Raw genomic sequence first — 17,124 nt, 5'->3', positions numbered from 1 at the left:
AACTCTTCGAGTTGGCTCATCTTGAACTTGCACTTCATTCTTCATTCTTCATCATGTTGATGTCTTGAAGTAACTTGAGGGCTCACTTCATCTTTATCTTCAAGACATACTTGACACTTGATATCCTTCATCAATTTTTTCTTATTGCAACCTTGAAGCCAACATATGGTTCAAGAATTGCCTATGGACATCTCCTACAAATATAACTCAATGCAAACATTAGTCCATATGGATTGTCATTAATTACCAAAACCACACATGGGGGCTCCATGCACTTTCAGTTGCCACTAGGGATAAAACATCAATGCTTTGTCTAAGGATATTTGTATTGATTACATTACACACAGTACTTAATGCAATTGTCTGTTGTTTGCAACTTAATACTGGAAGGGGTGCGGATGCTAACCCGAAGGTGGACTTTTTAGGCATAGATGCATGCTGGATAGCGGTCTTTGTTCTTTGTCGTAATGCCCTAAGTAAATCTCATAGTAGTCATCATGATATGTATGTGCATTGTTATGTCCTCTCTATTTGTCAATTGCCCAACTGTAATTTGTTCACCCAACATGTTATTTATCTTATTGGAGAGGCACCACTAGTGAACTGTGGACCCCGGTCCATTCTTTTACATCTGAAATACAACCTACTGCAATCATTATTTTCTGTTGTTCTTTGCAAACAAACATCATTCTCCACACCGTACGTTTAATCCTTTGTTTACAGCAAGCCGGTGAGATTGACAACCTCACTGTTAAGTTGGGGCAAAGTATTTTGATTGTGTTGTGTAGGTTCCACGTTGGCGCCGGAATCCCTGGTGTTGCGCCGCACTACACTCCTTCACCAACAACCTTCACGTGGCCTTCATCTCCTACTGGTTCGATAACCTTGGTTTCTTACTGAGGGAAAACTTGCTGCTGTACGCTTCACACCTTCCTCTTGGGGTTCCCAACGGACGTGTGCTTTACCGTCACAAGCATAGATCTACGATGAAATATATAGTTGTGAAGCTAAAAATAATTTTTCAACAAATTAAGGGCAAACAATCATGCACCTGTTGTTCAAATTTTGTCCGCTTCCAACTGAATCAGCAACAATTTGTCTTTTTGGTGACAGGTGCCTAGAAATATTTTGAGGTGCAAGAAGTTGGTGATTTGTATATACAATTTAGTCTAGCATTCTTGAAAATTTAGGTGGTGCAGTTTTGGAACGGTTTCTTGGTAGGTGCTTCACAAAAAACACACCTTTTCGCGCTCAGTAATTAAAAATGGATTTTTTGTGTAAAGACAATAAAATTCCCCAATAACAACATTTCTTCCCATATGAATACAGATCGTGTGTGCGCAGTAAAGCCCAGTTCGACAAACTATGCCATGGTTTAGGTCATGATCTAGCTCATTTGACCTAAAAACCATAGAATACCTTAAACTAACCTACTAAGCAACAGCTATATAATCGCTATACACCAGTACCAATCCAGCGGGGATAACAATTTACACCCCATCGTGCGTATTCACAAAAGCAACCAGAGTACCAGACTAATCATATTCAGGCGAGCGCTTTGTACCACGGGCCATGGACCTTCTCCGAGAGAGTCGCCACCCTGATCAGCACTTCCCCCGCCTTCACCACCCGGTCAATGAGTTTCCCCGCACCGACGCGGCGCAGGGCCGCCTCTGCCAGCTTCTGGCCCTTGGGGCAGCTGCCGCCGAGGACGACGCCGCGGAAGGCGCAGTGGACCGCCCTGGAGACCTTCTTGAAGACCACATCGTGGGCCTGGAGGCTCTTAAGGAACACCCGGGTTATTATCTGCCTCCTGCTATGGATCTTCTCATCTGATGCAGTGCCAGCTGAGGCTGACGAGCTCATCATCGCCTCCACAATCTCTTCGGTGCCTGCCTCGCGGGAGTTGTCTAGCAGCTTCACCAGAGTGCCGAAGAGTTCTGAGATGATGTTCTCCAGTTCTAAAGGAGTGATCTTAGGATTCTCACTCATCAAGACTTGGCGCAGGACGAGCATGCTGCACAAACAGTGAATTCAGTCAGTACACACTGATCAAAATTTCAAACATTCTTGCATGCTAGGCCAAAAATATAGAGGAAGTATAAAGAGTAGTATAAAATAGTTTACCTTGTAGCCATCACAATCACTCCATGGAACTGTCCCTGGACGGCGCTCAATCTCATAAAGTTGAGATGGAAGCTCTCAGGAGTTGACTGCAATTGCAACCCCTCCATACCACCAATAAGCTGCAGCAAGCCAATCCTCACGAGCTTGTTAACCTTTTCTCCTGTGCACTCTGGCAAACCTGAACTACCTACTGCAGACAAGGCAGCAGTTTGTCCCCCTGGAGCTCCATGGCCAGCTCGGAGCACTGTAACAAGGGGCCGAGCCTGCCACCAAGGATGAAATTAGTTAGTGCCAGGGACCAGATAACAACAAAACGCTGCTATGCTGCTGAAGTTAAGGCGGTGCATTGTTAGAAACTTACATGATCCGCTGCTGGCAGAACTGAAAGAGAGCCCAGATGTTCACTCCATTCTGCATCCACCATATTCTTTGATGCTGAAACCAATTGCAGAGTAGCAGGGAGGGAAGCTGATGCACTGGCAGGAGGTCCATAGCGATCACCGAAAGCCTTCTGCAGGTACTCCACTCCAGCAGAGCCTGTTATCATAGGTTGCATCATCTGAATACGTGCCTTGCTCACTTCTGCTTGCAGTTCCTGTTTTTACAGAAGAATGTTAGAAATCTCGCAGCATAAGAACAAGTGCAGTTAATTGTAGGATTAATTTAATGTCTTAACGCAGAACATACCTTTATTTCCTCCAGAGTGAAACGCAGGCCCTTGATGACAGCAATAACAAACGAGCTGACACCATTGCCATTAACTAAAGAACTTGCAGCCAACTCGCTCAATAATTTGTCATGACTTTTCTTCATCTCATCCTCCTTTGCAGCAGCAGATAGTTTTCTAACCATATCCAGGGAGTAATGCATAATCTGCCCCAGGTATTGCGTGTCCTGGGAACCTGACTCAAGTACCTTCATTTGTAAAGGAAAAAATAATGTCAAAATTTCATGAGTTCAAAATAAATAAGCAAGCTCACAGCAAACTTAACCAACAAATATTTGTGTGCATAGCATGGGATATTTACCTGAGTCAAAATTTCGACGTCAATGTTCCCCAGGATTTCCTCCTTCCATCCCTTGGGAGCCAAATCGTGCAACGAATCCCTCACTTCCTTTACCAGGTTGATTAGTTGGCTGTAGTCAGGTTTGTCTCCTTTCATTGAGTCAGTAACAACATCCCAGAAAGCTCTCTCCATGGTTTCTCTTACTCTGGCTTGGAAATCCTTCTCGATGGTACTGGCATCATCAGAGTTGACAGCAAATGCACCACCGTTCTCATGAAGCATCTCATTGACCATTTGCTCATTATCTGTCGGCAAACTCACTGGTGATGTACTGCTTGATCCTCCTGCATCTGTCTTGGAACTGACATTAACATCAGCAGGTGGGAGCTTCCCAGACGGATTAATACTCAGAGGAGTTGATACATTTGCAACCGGTGTTGCCAATGGACTTCCATTCTCCTTCGCTGCAAAGAACTTCGACCTCATATCTGAGAGAGCAGAGTTCATACGCTCAATGCCTGCATCATCACTCAGATGCTGAACCTTCTCTCTGAGGAGTTTTTGGTCGTCAGTGACCTGCTTCTGAATCGCCTTCATATCATGGGTAAGGTCTTGTGACTGCCCATCTGATGTTAACTTGCATGTTTGCATCATTGATAGCTCAAGCTTGCATGCAGCCCTAACAAGATCACCCTCCAGTGATCTTGCATCTTTTACTTTCCACACCACAAAGCGGTAAAGATAACTGCACCACGCTTTGTCAAAACTAACCAACTGTGTCCTGAATTTACTCTGACCAGTAACATGAGAAGGCATCTGGCAACTGGATGATTCAGCAGCATCAGTATCAAGGGATGGGTGCCTTGAGGCTCTTCCTGGTCCCTCAAGTACTGTCTTAACAAACAGCTCAAACTCCCTGACAAAGTTTGCTGCCGACTCCATCAGAAGTTTCTCTTGCTCACCTTGTCCACTTAAAACATCACCAGGATGAGCCAGGATCATGTAAGCACAGAGTACTACCCTCAGTGAGTACCTCGACGACCTGCTTGGTTCAGAAGTTCTTGCTGGCCTTTTTGCTGCAACCCTTGTTCTGCTCTGAGGTGTCTTTCTCTTTGGAGACGCAAGGCGCTTCAGTAGATGGTCAATGTTTTCCACGGTTGACGAACCTACAATCAGCCTTTTCTCCAACCGGTCAAGTAATGCTTTGGTGGCCCCAAGAGCTGCGGGAGATTCTATCGACATAGCTAATTCCTCAAATGGCATTGACTTGACAGATTTTTCATTAATTCCCAAGGCATCGTAAGCTTGAACCAAGGCATGTGTTGTCTTGTGGGACTTAACAAAATTTCTCCAGCACCTATAGTACATCGATGAGAATAAACAACTTTAATCAACTCGAAACATGCAGATATAATAAACTACTTATATTCATGTTGAGTATGGCATTAATACCTCGCGAGCTTTCTTGAAAGGAAATCTGCATGCTTGATGTAATCGGCATGGGCAGAACTGCGAGGACTTCCGCGCTGCTTCAAGTACTCAGCTCTCTTCCTCTTCGCCTGTTTCAATAAGATAACAAATCAGGTAAGAAGCGGAGTAGAGTAGAGCAAGCCGTTTCTTCTCAGCTGCAGCACGCTTTCGCAGTATAGCAGATCGCACCTGCTCTGTGTGCTTGCTATCAGATGTTGCCTTCTGCACCAGGGACTTTGCTGTTCTCTCCTTCAGTGCGGCCCGCCTCTCAATATCTGCATTCACCGCGCCCTCCTCCAGCGGTATCTCCATCGCCACCGGCTCCCTCACCCCCATCACCGCCCCGATCAAATCCTCGCCGATCAACCTCGAACGGCGAATCGAAAGAAACCTCGCTTGTTCCGCTGATCTACTCCTTCCACTTGTTCTTCCTTTCTCTTCCCTTTTCGCCTCTCTCTTGTCGCTCGAGTTGGGTCGTCCTGGGCGCGCCACGCGTGGCGCTATATACTACTAGGTGCAAGTACCGAGCGCCCCCGATGGGAGTCTGCTTCTTCCCGAATCGTGAAGGAGATCGGACGATGAAAGCCGGGACCGGGACGGATAGGGAGAGAGCGTTCCGGTAATTTGCGGGGGCCAGGCCCTTCTGGACGATTCGGCGGTTGGTGGGCCCAGACGCTCGCGCCTTTTTTCGGGGGCTCGGTTGACCCAATTGCCCCTCACCGTCACCGGCGGCTCTGCCTCTTCGGTCTCGGGTTTGTCCTGGCTCCTATTTTCCCTGCGAAGAAATAATACTCAGTTATAATTCTTCTCGTCGCTGTTGCCGTGGTAGTGTCGGTGGCAGCGCGTCTCGTCAAACACTTTGATGCTCATGTCCCCTTGCCAAGGTGGAAAACGTGAGCACGAAGCCTGCTTCGAGGCGGCGGTAGCGCGCGAACTTTATCCAGCCGATGTGGAGGTACATCTTGCCGCGCGCGTCGAAGATCACATCCACAATTCACCGGTAGCAGCCGCAGGCAGCCTCCAGCAGATGCAGCGACGACGGCTCGTTGCCGGCGACGAAGTTAGCGAACTTGTTCGGCAGCCTCTTGATGCTAAGTGGGTCGCCTTTGAGGACGATGTCGAACTCGAACAACACTTGCCGCTCCTCCTCTTGCATGTTCGACAATGAAGACGACGGCGTCGCAGGTGACGGCGAGCGTGCAGCTCTGCCGCGGCCACGACCACGACCATGGCCGCGAGCTCGTCCTCCGCCTCTACCAGACATGGTGTCAACTCTTGAGATGGTGGCGGCTAGGGTTGGGGAGAGAGACGCTAGGGTTTGTGTGTTAGGGACGATGCGAGAGTGACCCTTTTTAAAGGCCGGAGGGAGGCGGGAGAGCAGTGGCGCTCATTAACGCTGGCACGCAAAGCTAGGCGCGACGAGACTATTCGCTGCGCCTCTGCGAAAACTGCACCGTCGCTGCGCGCCAATAACTTTCGTCGCGAGTTAGACGATAGTTAGGTTAAACTTCAATGTGCCGCTGACGCATCGGTCCCGCCACTCCTCGCCTCGCTTTTCGTTGTGTCCCGCGCGCACGGAGCGTCCCCTGTGTGGCGGGGACGGGATCGGGGCACTGGACACCGTATCGGATCGCGCCGGATAAAAAGAGACTTTAGGGCACACGGCTAGAAATGTTTTTTTTATCCGGCGTGTTCCAAATTCCTTTTGAGGGCTGGAGATGCTCTTACATTTCCATTTCGTTTTTAGAATTGGCTCTTCTAATACTCCCCATTTAGCACAGTTATACACCTTGGCATTTAGCAAGCACACAATATAGCCTAGTTTAGTTAAACCAAAGTATTCCAAAACTATATTTTGGTTTTCATTAATGTCTCTTCGTGAGAACATGAACGAGTGCCCTCGAGGGTCAGTTGGAAACGTGTCGCGGAGTTTTTTTTTTTTTTTGCCTAGCCCTTCAGTAGTCAAATCATCCAATAATCCCGGAGGTAGACTGTGCAGTTGCGAAGGAGTAGAGCATAGCTGACGCGAAAACCCTCCCCTCCCGAAACCGTCCCCTACCGCTCCCCTTCCGGGCGGCGGCGGAGGCCCCCTTTCACGCGACCCCAGCGGCCCCTCATCCCCCGCCCCTCCGGCCGCTGCTGCTACCATCTCCGGTGGCGGTGGCGGCGCCCCTCCAGTCGAAGGACGAAGGGGTGCAGAGGGCTCCGCGGCGGCGCTTCATGAGAGGCGGTGGGGAGCTTGCTGAGGACACTGGGTGGCACGGCTGCGGTGACCGTGGTCTGATGCACTTTGTCGGTCGTCATGGAGAAGTGGGTGGAGCATGGCGGCCTTCACCCCCGGCGGCGGTTCGGCAGTGGAGTTGATCTGGGCCTGATTTGGGCCCTCTTGGCCCCAATCGACGCAGGATCCATGGCTTCGGCCAAGCCATCGTCAGTGCTCCGTGCCACCTTATTCTTCTCTGATGATCCGGCGGGAGTGACTGGCGGTGTGGGCTGCTAGTCTAGCAATAATGGTGGAGATCCTCGGGTTTCTCTCATGCGAAGATGAAGACCTGCCGGAGGCATGTCCTTCTTGATCTGGTTGGAGTGATGAGTTCCGGAAAGCTCCGCCGACGAATGGAACATTGCATCTTTTGCCTGGAGTTCGCTGGACCGGGTGGTATTCGGTCGCGCACACCCATGCTTTTATTCTGACCGTTTGGTTCTGGAGGGAGAGGCGCTAAGCTCTGTTCTGTGTTGACATCAAGTGACATTGTGGTCCACGGTGAACTCAGAAGAAGGGAATATCATGAAGGCATGATTGGAGGACTAGCTAATTCAAATTTACGCGATGTTTAGGGACTTGCTTGGTGTTCTGGGCTCCACGGCAGTGGTACGAAAGTGGGGGCAGCAACACAGGTGAAGTTCAGAGTCCTACCTTTCAGGGTGAAAATCCAAGGTCCGGTCTTAACTGGTTGTGCCTGACAATGACCTTGCTGGAGGCATTGTTTTGAGAGCGGGGACTATCTTCAGGGTGAAAACCTAAGATCTTCGGTCGGACGACGACGATACTGGTGCACTGTTTCGTTCTTGGAGTCGTCGCTTTTGAAACATCTGTATTTTAAGTGTCGTCTTGGTGGTGGATGTATTGATGTTGCTAGGCCTGAGATGCTGTAGCGGGACTTTTGTTTCTTAGTTTTATTTTCTCTTTTTTAGCTCTGTGCATCTGTACGGCCATTAGGGTGTTGCATTGTAATAGAGGCTGAGTGTAATTGCTATCTTTTGATATTAATAATATATTTTTTTATCGAAAAAATACTCCAATTTCTAGAAAAAAGATATATGGACCTCTTTCTTCAATACTGTGAGAAACCATGATATTTCAAGAATACTTAAAAAAATACTTGGCATTCAAATGGGGGCTACAGCCAAAAAGCACGGTTTTACTGCTGGGAAGAAAACTAAGAAGACAGAACAAAACCCATATCAGAGGAGGACAGGTGACCGAATATTTCATGAGCGTTTTTTCCCGGAGAGCCGTTGGAGGCGACTCGGGGGCGGTTCTGGGTGCTAGTTTTCGATAAGGATTCCGATGAGGAATCCGGCGAGGAGGTGTTGTCGCCAGTCAAGGTCTCAGGTAGATCTTTGGCCTCGTTTTGCAAGACGCCGCCGGAGGAGGCCTGCACACTGGCAACGTCAGCGCTGTCCGCGGTCTTGCGACGCGAGAAGAAGAGGCAACAACAACGCGAGGCGGCGTTGCTTCTACAATCAGGTATTTCACCATTCCCTTCTTCGCCCGGTTGTTCTTCGCTATCTCTTGTTGCAGGTTCGACGTCGAGAAGGAAGATCAAGACACCGCCGAAGCGAACTAGGATCTATTCGCCGATCCTACCGCCGTCTACTTTCTTTCTGCATGAGTTCAATGTGAATGAATGGATTCAAGTTCAACGCCAGAGGAAGAAGAAGGTAGCCTGGCGCCGTTGTCGATCAAGGATACCAGCGCGATCTCCGGCTACATCTGCGCATCAGAGGATGCCATCGCACAAACTTTCAAATTGTCGTCCTATGGGCCATTTGGGTTCAGTTAATACGATGGATGCGTCTTTTTCCGATCTGTATGGCAATATGGGCCAGGATCTGAGACTTTCTGAAACAAAGGGGATACGTATCCCTCAATTTGCTCGAGGTGTTACGTATCGTCTAGGGTTCCACGCGTCTCGTGAGCCACCGGCTCGTTCTCTGCCGCTTGTCGCCCCACCGATGCTTGCTGTGGCCAATCGAGGTGGCTTTCCGAATCGAGGCCGCGGATCGCAGGGACGTGGCGGTGGTGGCTGGCGTGAGGGTTTTGCTAGAGGCAGGGGACCGAATTACCATGAAGGAGGCCCCAGCGGCACCGCCAGTGAAGGTGCAGATGATGGGCATGCTGGGCAAGCTGGCGATCACCCCAATGGGGTTTTTGGCGATGGGGTATTCCATGCTAGCTCGGGAAGGCAGGGTGTTGGAGGAGGAAATCGCCAATACCATGGGTTTCATAACCATGGGGATCCTCGCAGAAACAATGGCTACAATGGTAACTATAATGCTCGTCGCTTCCCTGCAAATAATTATACATCTGCTCGGGATGGACATAGTAATGGAAGGTATGCTGCTAGTACTTCTGGGCTCACCGATTTTCAGCAGCGGATGGTCACGGAGGCAGCCGAGACTTTTGCTCGTCAACTGGCTGGAAGACCTGAGCTTTTGTAGCTGTTCGGGCAGCAGTATGTGCAAAATCAGCGCCGCCGGTTCCTACGGTGGTGCGGCAACCAGGGCTAGCCATACCACCACCGGCGCCAGCACAGAATAGTGGCGCGGGGCAAGGTCAGCAGCAGACTATGGCGCAGAGGGCCGAAGATGTTTTGTTAGCGGTGGCTGGTTGTGCAACAAATGATCTTGTTAATGACAATTTAACTGAAGACAAGTTCGTTGCAACCACTAAAAATAAAGGGCCTAGTTCCTTTCGTTGTCGTAAGGTGGGACATTTTTTGAATGATTGCGAGCCAGTGCTGTGTGATTGTTGTCAAAGGCCTGAGCATGCTACAAAGGATTGTCCACTGCTTAGGGTCCCCAGACCTCGTCTTTCGACGTACGGTATGGGCCATCCGAACCTGGCCTTTTGGGAACTCCCTTTATCATCTTCAGTTAGGCCACGGGTGGAGAATACTAGGCTTGGTAGAGTGGAGGTGTCTGGTGGTTCACTTACTGTTCAACAATTGATCCCTCACTTGCAGTGGATAGTTCCTGATCCACACTACCTTTGGGAGGTGCAACAAATGGAAGAGGGGGTGTCCAAAGTAAACTTTCCCAATAAAAATGAATTGGTAAGGGTGCAGCATTTTGGTAGGTTTCATGTACCTGACTCAACCATTATTTTATCTTTTGATTTTTGGAAGAAGGAGGTTCAGCCGTCTTGGATACCTGAAGATATTTGTGTAAGGGTGTATGGCCTGCCACCGGCTGCTCTTGAAAATTATTTAGCTCTTTGGGCCCTTGGTGATGTTTTTGGTAAAATTATGGACATTGATATATCTTATACAACACAAAATAATGTTCTGCGTATGCTCATCACTTGCTTGGATACTGCCCTCATTCCTAACAATTGGGATCTGAAGATAAAACATGAATTTTTCCGTTTGAGGTTTGAGGTAAGGAGAAAAAGGCAGGAATAACATGGATGTTTCGATGTCAGAGGCTCCTGGTAATGGGCGGGGATGATGATTCCCATTCTAATACCTATGACAAGTCAAGGGGTGCGGATCCTAAACGCAATGTCAAGAGAACAAAGAATGATGGGGAGTTGAATGATGATAAAGATGCTTATAAATCTCCTCAAAAGTCCAACACCAAAACTGTGGCTATGCACATGATGCAGCATACATCTGTTGGGGGATTAGAGAAGAATTCCAGCTTTATAGCGAAGTCCAAAGATGCACCAAGGTATGATGATGCATTTTTTTTGGTTCCGATAATCTATGTATTAGTCCTAAACGTTTATTTAATTCTTTCACCACGGTTATGGATGATTTTAGTGCGGGTGCGCCGGTAAATGATCACAGTACGGTGTATGTGCCAAAAACGGTGATCACAGGCGGCGAGGAGCGGAGCACGTTGATACGTCTCAAACGTATCTATAATTTCTTATGTTTCATGCTACTTTTATGATGATACTCACATATTTTATACACACTTTATGTCATATTTATGCATTTTCCGGCACTAACCTATTAACGAGATGCCGAAGAGCCAGTTCCTGTTTTGTGCTGTTTTTGGTTTCAGAAATCCTACAAAGGAAATATTCTCGGAATTGGACGAAATCAACGCCCAGTATCTTATTTTTCCCGGAAGCTTCCAGAGCATCGAAGAGGGGCCAGAGGGGAGCCAAGGGGGCCCCACCCCACAAGGCGGCGCAGCCAAGGGGGGGGGGCCTAGTGTGTGGGACCCCAGGACTCCTCCGAGGCTGCCCTTCCGCCTACTTAAAGCCTCCGTCGCGAAAACCCTAAACCGATAAGCCACGATACGAGAAAAGTTCCAGAGCCGCCGCCATCGCGAAGCCAAGATTCGAGGGACAGAAGTCTCTGTTCCGGCACGCCGCCGGAACGGGGAATTGCCCCCGGAAGGCATCTCCATCGACACCACCGCCATCTTCATCACCGATGCTGTCTCCTATGATGAGGAGGGAGTAGTTCTCCCTCGAGGCTAAGGGCTGTACCGGTAGCTATGTGGTTCATCTCTCTCTCCCATGTACTTGAATACAATGATCTCATGAGCTGCTTTACATGATTGAGATCCATATGATGAGCTTTGTAATCTAGATGTCGTTATGCTATTCAAGTGGATTTTACTTATGTGATCTCCGGAGACTCCTTGTCCCACGTGTGTAAAGGTGACAGTGTGTGCACCGTGTGGGTCTCTTAGGCTATATTTCACAGAATACTTGTTCACTGAGTTATGATTTGAGTTGGATGTCCCTATGAAATTGTGGTGTGTTAGTACCTCCTATAAATGCTCACAGTGACAGCGTGTGGTGTTTATTAGTAATTGGGAATACATCTTTAAGGTTTGCCTACATGATGAATTAGTGTTCGTTATCTTGCCAGAGAGTAATTCGGAATAGCATAGTGAAGTGCTTATATTTATATTCAATTATGATTGCAATGTTGAGAGTGACCACTAGTGAAAGTATGATCCCTAGGCCTTGTTTCTAAGCATTGAAACACCGTTTCCAACAAGTTCCACTGCATGTTTACTTGCTGCCATATTTATTTCAGATTGTTATTACCACTCACAATCATCCATATTACTTGTATTTCACTATCTCTTCGCCGAACTAGTGCACCTATACATCTGACAAGTGTATTAGGTGTGTTGGGGACACAAGAGACTTCTTGTATCGTGATTGCAGGGTTGCTTGAGAGGGATATCTTTGACCTCTTCCTCCCTGAGTTCGATAAACCTTGGGTGATTCACTTAAGGGAAACTTGTTGCTGTTCTACAAACCTCTGCTCTTGGAGGCCCAACACTGTCTACAAGAATAGAAGCGTGCGTAGATATCAAGCTATTTTCTGGCGCCGTTGCCAGGGAGGTAAGGTAAAAGGTATTCACATCCTCCGACTACTAAGCTATTTCCTAGCACTGTTGCCGGTGTGTGAGTGCTCTATTTCCTTTAGATCCTGCAATTGCATCTTTTTGTTTCTTGTTTTTCACTAGTTAGGCATAATGGAAAATAACAGTGAGCTTTTTAATCTATTTCCTGAGTTAAGACATGGATTGTTTGATGCGAAAAATAAAAAACCTATGGAACCTTATTTGCATGCTAGTAGCAAAGATATTAGTATGAACGCTTTGAACACCATTGTTGCTAATGCTTTGGAAAATTCTAAGCTTGGGGAAGCTGGTTTTGATGAGCATGATATTTTTAGTCTCCCAAGCATGGAGGAGAAAATTTACTTTGATGATACTTTACCTCCTATATATGATGATTGCAATGATGACTATCATATTTTTAGTCCACCTACTATTGAGGAGAAAATTAATTATGATTACAATATGCCTCCTATATTTGATGATTATGGTGATGAGAATAATAATGATAGCTACTTTGTTGAATTTGCTCCCACTACAATTAATAAGAATGACTATGCTTATGTTGGGAGTAGTAATTATTTTATGCATGAGACTCATGATAAGAATGCTTTATGTGATAGTTATATTGTTGAGTTTGTTCATAATGCTACTGGAAATTATTATGAGAGAGGAAAATATGGTTGTAGAAGTTTTCATGTTACTAAAACACCTCTCTATATGCTGAAATTTTTGAAGTTACACTTATTTTGTCTTCCTATGCTATTCACTTTGTTCTTCATTGACTTGTTTATTTACAAGATTCCTTTTCATAGGAAGTGGGTTAGACTCAAAAGTGTTTCTTATTTGTTTTTGATGCTCTCTTTTGGTTCAACTCTTATTTCTTGCGAGTGCATCATTCAAATTGCTGAGCACATCTTAATGGCTATAAAGAAAACACTTCTTGGGAGATAACCCATGTTTTTATTTTACTACAGCAATTTTTTTTTTTATATTTGAGTCTTGGAAGTTGTTACTACTGTAGCAACCTCTCCTTATCTTTATTTTATTGCATTGTTGTGCCAAGTAAAGTCTTTGATAGTAAAGATGATACTAGATTTGGATTACTGCGCAGAAACAAATTTCTTGCTGTCACGAATTTGAGTAGTATTCTCTGTAGTTAACTCAGAAAAATCTGCCAATTTACGTAAGTGATCCTTAGATATGTACGCAACTTTCATTAAATTTGAGCATTTTTATCTGAGCAAGTTAAGTGCCCCAGAAAAATTCATCTTTACGGACTGTTCTGTTTTGACAGATTCTGTCTTTTATTTCGCATTGCCTGTTTTGCTATGTTGGATGGATTTCTTTGTTCCATTAACTTTCAGTAGCTTTGTGCAATGTCCAGAAGTGTTAAGAATGATTGTGTCATCTCTGAATATGTGAATTTTTGATTATGCACTAACCCTCTAATGAGTTTGTTTTGAGTTTGGTGTGGAGGAAGTTTTCAAGGGTCAAGAGAGGAGGATAATACAATATGATCAAGAAGAGTGAAAACTCTAAGCTTGGGGATGCCCCCGTGGTTCATCCCTGCATATTTCAAGAAGACTCAAGCATCTAAGCTTGGGGATGCCCAAGGCATCCCCTTCTTCATCGACAAATTATCAGGTCACCTCTAGTGAAACTATATTTTTATTCCGTCACATCTTATGTGCTTTACTTGGAGTGTCTGTTTGTTTTTATTTTGTTTTTGTTTGAATAAAATCGGATCCTAGCATTCATTGTGTGGGAGAGAGACACGCTCCGCTGTTGCATATGAACACATGTGTTCTTAGCTTTACTTTTAATGTTCATGGCGAAGGTTGAAACTGCTTCGTTAATTGTTATATGGTTGGAAACGGAAAATGCTTCATGTGGTAAATGGTATAATGATTTGAATAATTTGATACTTGGCAATTGTTGTGCTCATATATATCATGTTTAAGCTCTTGCATCATATACTTTGCACCTATTAATGAAGAACTACATAGAGCTTGTTAAAATTTGGTTTGCATGATTGGTCTCTCTAGAGTCTAGATATTTTCTAGTGAGGTGTTTGAACAACAAGGAAGACAATGTAGAGTCTTATAATGCTTAAGACAATGTAGAGTCTTATAATTCTTATGTAAGTTTTGCTGTACCGGTTCATACTTGTGTTTGCTTCAAACAACCTTGCTAGCCTAAGCCTTGTACTGAGTGGGAATACTTCTCGTGCATCCAAATCCTTGAGCAAAAAACTATGCCATTTGTGTCCACCATACCTACCTACTACATGGTATTTCTCCGCCATTCCAAAGTAAATTACTTGAGTGCTACCTTTAAAATTCCATTCTTTGTCTTTGCAATATATAGCTCATGGGAAAATAGCTTAAAAATTATTGTGGTATTGAATATGTACTTATGTATCTTATTTCTTATAAGTTGCTTGTTGAGCGGTAACCATGTTTCTGGGGACGCCATCAACTATTACCTTTGTTGAATATCATGTGAGTTGCTATGCATGTTCGTCTTGTCTGAAGTAAGGGTGATTTATCATGATGAATGGTTTGAGTATGCATATTGTTAGAGAAGAACATTGGGCCGCTAACTAAAGCCATGAACCATGGTGGAAGTTTCAGTTTGGACACTAATCCTCAATCTCTTATGAGAATATTATTTGTTGTTGAATGCTTATGCATTAAAGAGGAGTCCATTATCTGTTGTCTATGTTGTCCCGGTATGGATGTCTAAGTTGAGAATAATCAAAAGCGAGAAATCCAATGCGAACTTTCTCCTTAGAACTTTGTACATGCGGCATAGAGGTACCCCTTTGTGACACTTGGTTGAAACATATGTTATTTAATGATAATCCATTTAAATCCAAGCTAATTAGGACAAGGTGCGAGCACTATTGGTAATCTATGCATGAGGTTTGCACCTTATAAGATGTCTTATGCATAACACATATGCTTTATTTCTACCGTTGACAAAATTGTTTCTATGTTTTCAAAATAAAAGCTCTAGCATAAAAATAGTAATACATGCTTCCCTCTGCGAAGGGCCATTCTTCTACTTTATGTTGAGTCAGTTTGCCTACTTCCTTCTATCTTAGAAGCAAACACTTGTGTCAATTGTGCATTGATTCTTACATGTTTACCTATTGCACTTGTTATATTACTTTGTGTTGACAATTATCCATGAGATAAACATGTTGAAGTTGAAAGCAACCGCTGAAACTTATATCTTCCTTTGTGTTGCTTCAAAGCTTTCTACTATGAATCTATTGCTTTATGAGTTAACTCATATGCAAGTCTTATTGATGCTTGTCTCGAAAGTACTATTCATGAAAAGTCTTTGCTATATGGTTCAATTGTTTACTCATTGTCTTTACCATTGCTTTGAATCGCTGCATTCATCTCATGTGCTTTACAAAATAGTATTGATCAAGATTATGATAGCATGTCACTTCAGAAATTATCTTTGTTATCGTTTACCTACTCGAGGACGAGTAGAACTAAGCTTGGGGATGCTTGATACGTCTCAAACGTATCTATAATTTCTTATGTTCCATGCTATTTTTATGATGATACTCACATGTTTTATACATACTTTATGTCATATTTATGCATTTTCCGGCACTAACCTATTAACGAGATGCCGAAGAGCCAGTTCCTGTTTTGCGCTGTTTTTGCTTTCAGAAATCCTACAAAGGAAATATTCTCGGAATTGGACGAAATCAACGCCCAGTATCTTATTTTTCCCGGAAGCTTCCAGAGCATCGAAGAGGGGCCAGAGGGGAGCCAAGGGGGCCCCACCCCACAAGGCGGCACGACCAAGGGGGGGGGCGCCCCCCTAGTGTGTGGGCCCCCAGGACTCCTCCGAGGCTGCCCTTCCGCCTACTTAAAGCCTCCGTCGCGAAAACTCTAAACCGATAAGCCACGATACAAGAAAAGTTCCAGAGCCGCCGCCATCGCGAAGCCAAGATTCGAGGGACAGAATTCTCTGTTCCGGCATGCCGTCGAGACGGGGAATTACCCCCGGAAGGCATCTCCATCGACACCACCGCCATCTTCATCGCCGCTGCTGTCTCCTATGATGAGAAGGGAGTAGTTCTCCCTCGAGGCTAAGGGCTGTACCGGTAGCTATGTGTTTCATCTCTCTCTCCCATGTACTTCAATACAATGATCTCATGAGCTGCTTTACATGATTGAGATCCATATGATGAGCTTTGTAATCTAGATGTCGTTATGCTATTCAAGTGGATTTTACTTATGTGATCTCCGGAGACTCCTTGTCCCACGTGTGTAAAGGTGACAGTGTGTGCACCGTGTGGGTGTATTAGGCTATATTTCACAGAATACTTGTTCACTGAGTTATGATTTGAGTTGGATGTCTCTATGAAATTGTGGTGTGTTAGTACCTCCTATGAATGCTCACAGTGACAGCGTGGGGTGTTTATTAGTACTTGGGAATACATCTTTAAGGTTTGCCTACATGATGAATTAGTGTTCGTTATGTTGCCAGAGAGTAATTCGGAATAGCATAGTGAAGTGCTTATATTTATATTTAATTATGATTGCAATGTTGAGAGTGATCACTAGTGAAAGTATGATCCCTAGGCCTTGTTTCTAAGCATTGAAACACCGTTTCCAACAAGTTCCACTGCATGTTTACTTGCTGCCATATTTATTTCAGATTGTTATTACCACTCACAATCATCCATATTACTTGTATTTCACTATCTCTTCGACGAACTAGTGTACCTATACATCTGACAAGTGTATTAGGTGTGTTGGGGACACAAGAGACTTCTTGTATCGTGATTGCAGGGTTGCTTGAGAGGGATATGTTTGACCTCTTCCTCCTTGAGTTCGATAAACCTTGGGTGATTCACTTAAGGGAAACTTGCTGCTGTTCTACAAAC

General features: G+C 45.2%; 1 protein-coding gene across 1 annotated transcript; it reads right to left on the bottom strand.

Moving 5' to 3' along the window:
• Nucleotides 1-1,505: 1,505 nt before the first annotated feature.
• LOC139829715 (uncharacterized) lies at nucleotides 1,506-4,955 on the bottom strand. The gene is made up of 7 exons (XM_051361483.2): nucleotides 4,794-4,955; nucleotides 4,587-4,693; nucleotides 3,156-4,491; nucleotides 2,815-3,042; nucleotides 2,489-2,722; nucleotides 2,128-2,390; nucleotides 1,506-2,017 (listed from the first exon to the last, which is right to left on the bottom strand). Exons 1-7 carry the CDS (start codon nucleotides 4,938-4,940, stop codon nucleotides 1,546-1,548), a joined length of 2,787 nt encoding a protein of 928 aa, XP_051217443.1. The 5' UTR covers nucleotides 4,941-4,955; the 3' UTR covers nucleotides 1,506-1,545.
• Nucleotides 4,956-17,124: the final 12,169 nt, after the last annotated feature.

Source organism: Lolium perenne, chromosome 2, assembly GCF_019359855.2.
Source record: "Lolium perenne isolate Kyuss_39 chromosome 2, Kyuss_2.0, whole genome shotgun sequence".
NCBI lineage: Eukaryota > Viridiplantae > Streptophyta > Magnoliopsida > Poales > Poaceae > Lolium > Lolium perenne.
The sequence above is the reverse complement of the archived record's forward strand: the minus strand, read 5'-3'. Positions and strand labels throughout refer to the sequence as shown.

Bases quoted from the DNA above. Each gene is read 5' to 3' on its own strand.
- LOC139829715 (XM_051361483.2), bottom strand. From the start codon at position 4,940: ATGGGGGTGAGGGAGCCGGTGGCGATGGAGATACCGCTGGAGGAGGGC. The intron at 2,723-2,814 runs GTATGTTCTGCG...CTGTAAAAACAG, and splicing joins TCACTCTGGAGGAAATAAAG to GAACTGCAAGCAGAAGTGAG. The intron at 2,391-2,488 runs GTAAGTTTCTAA...CCTTGGTGGCAG, and splicing joins TTCTGCCAGCAGCGGATCAT to GCTCGGCCCCTTGTTACAGT.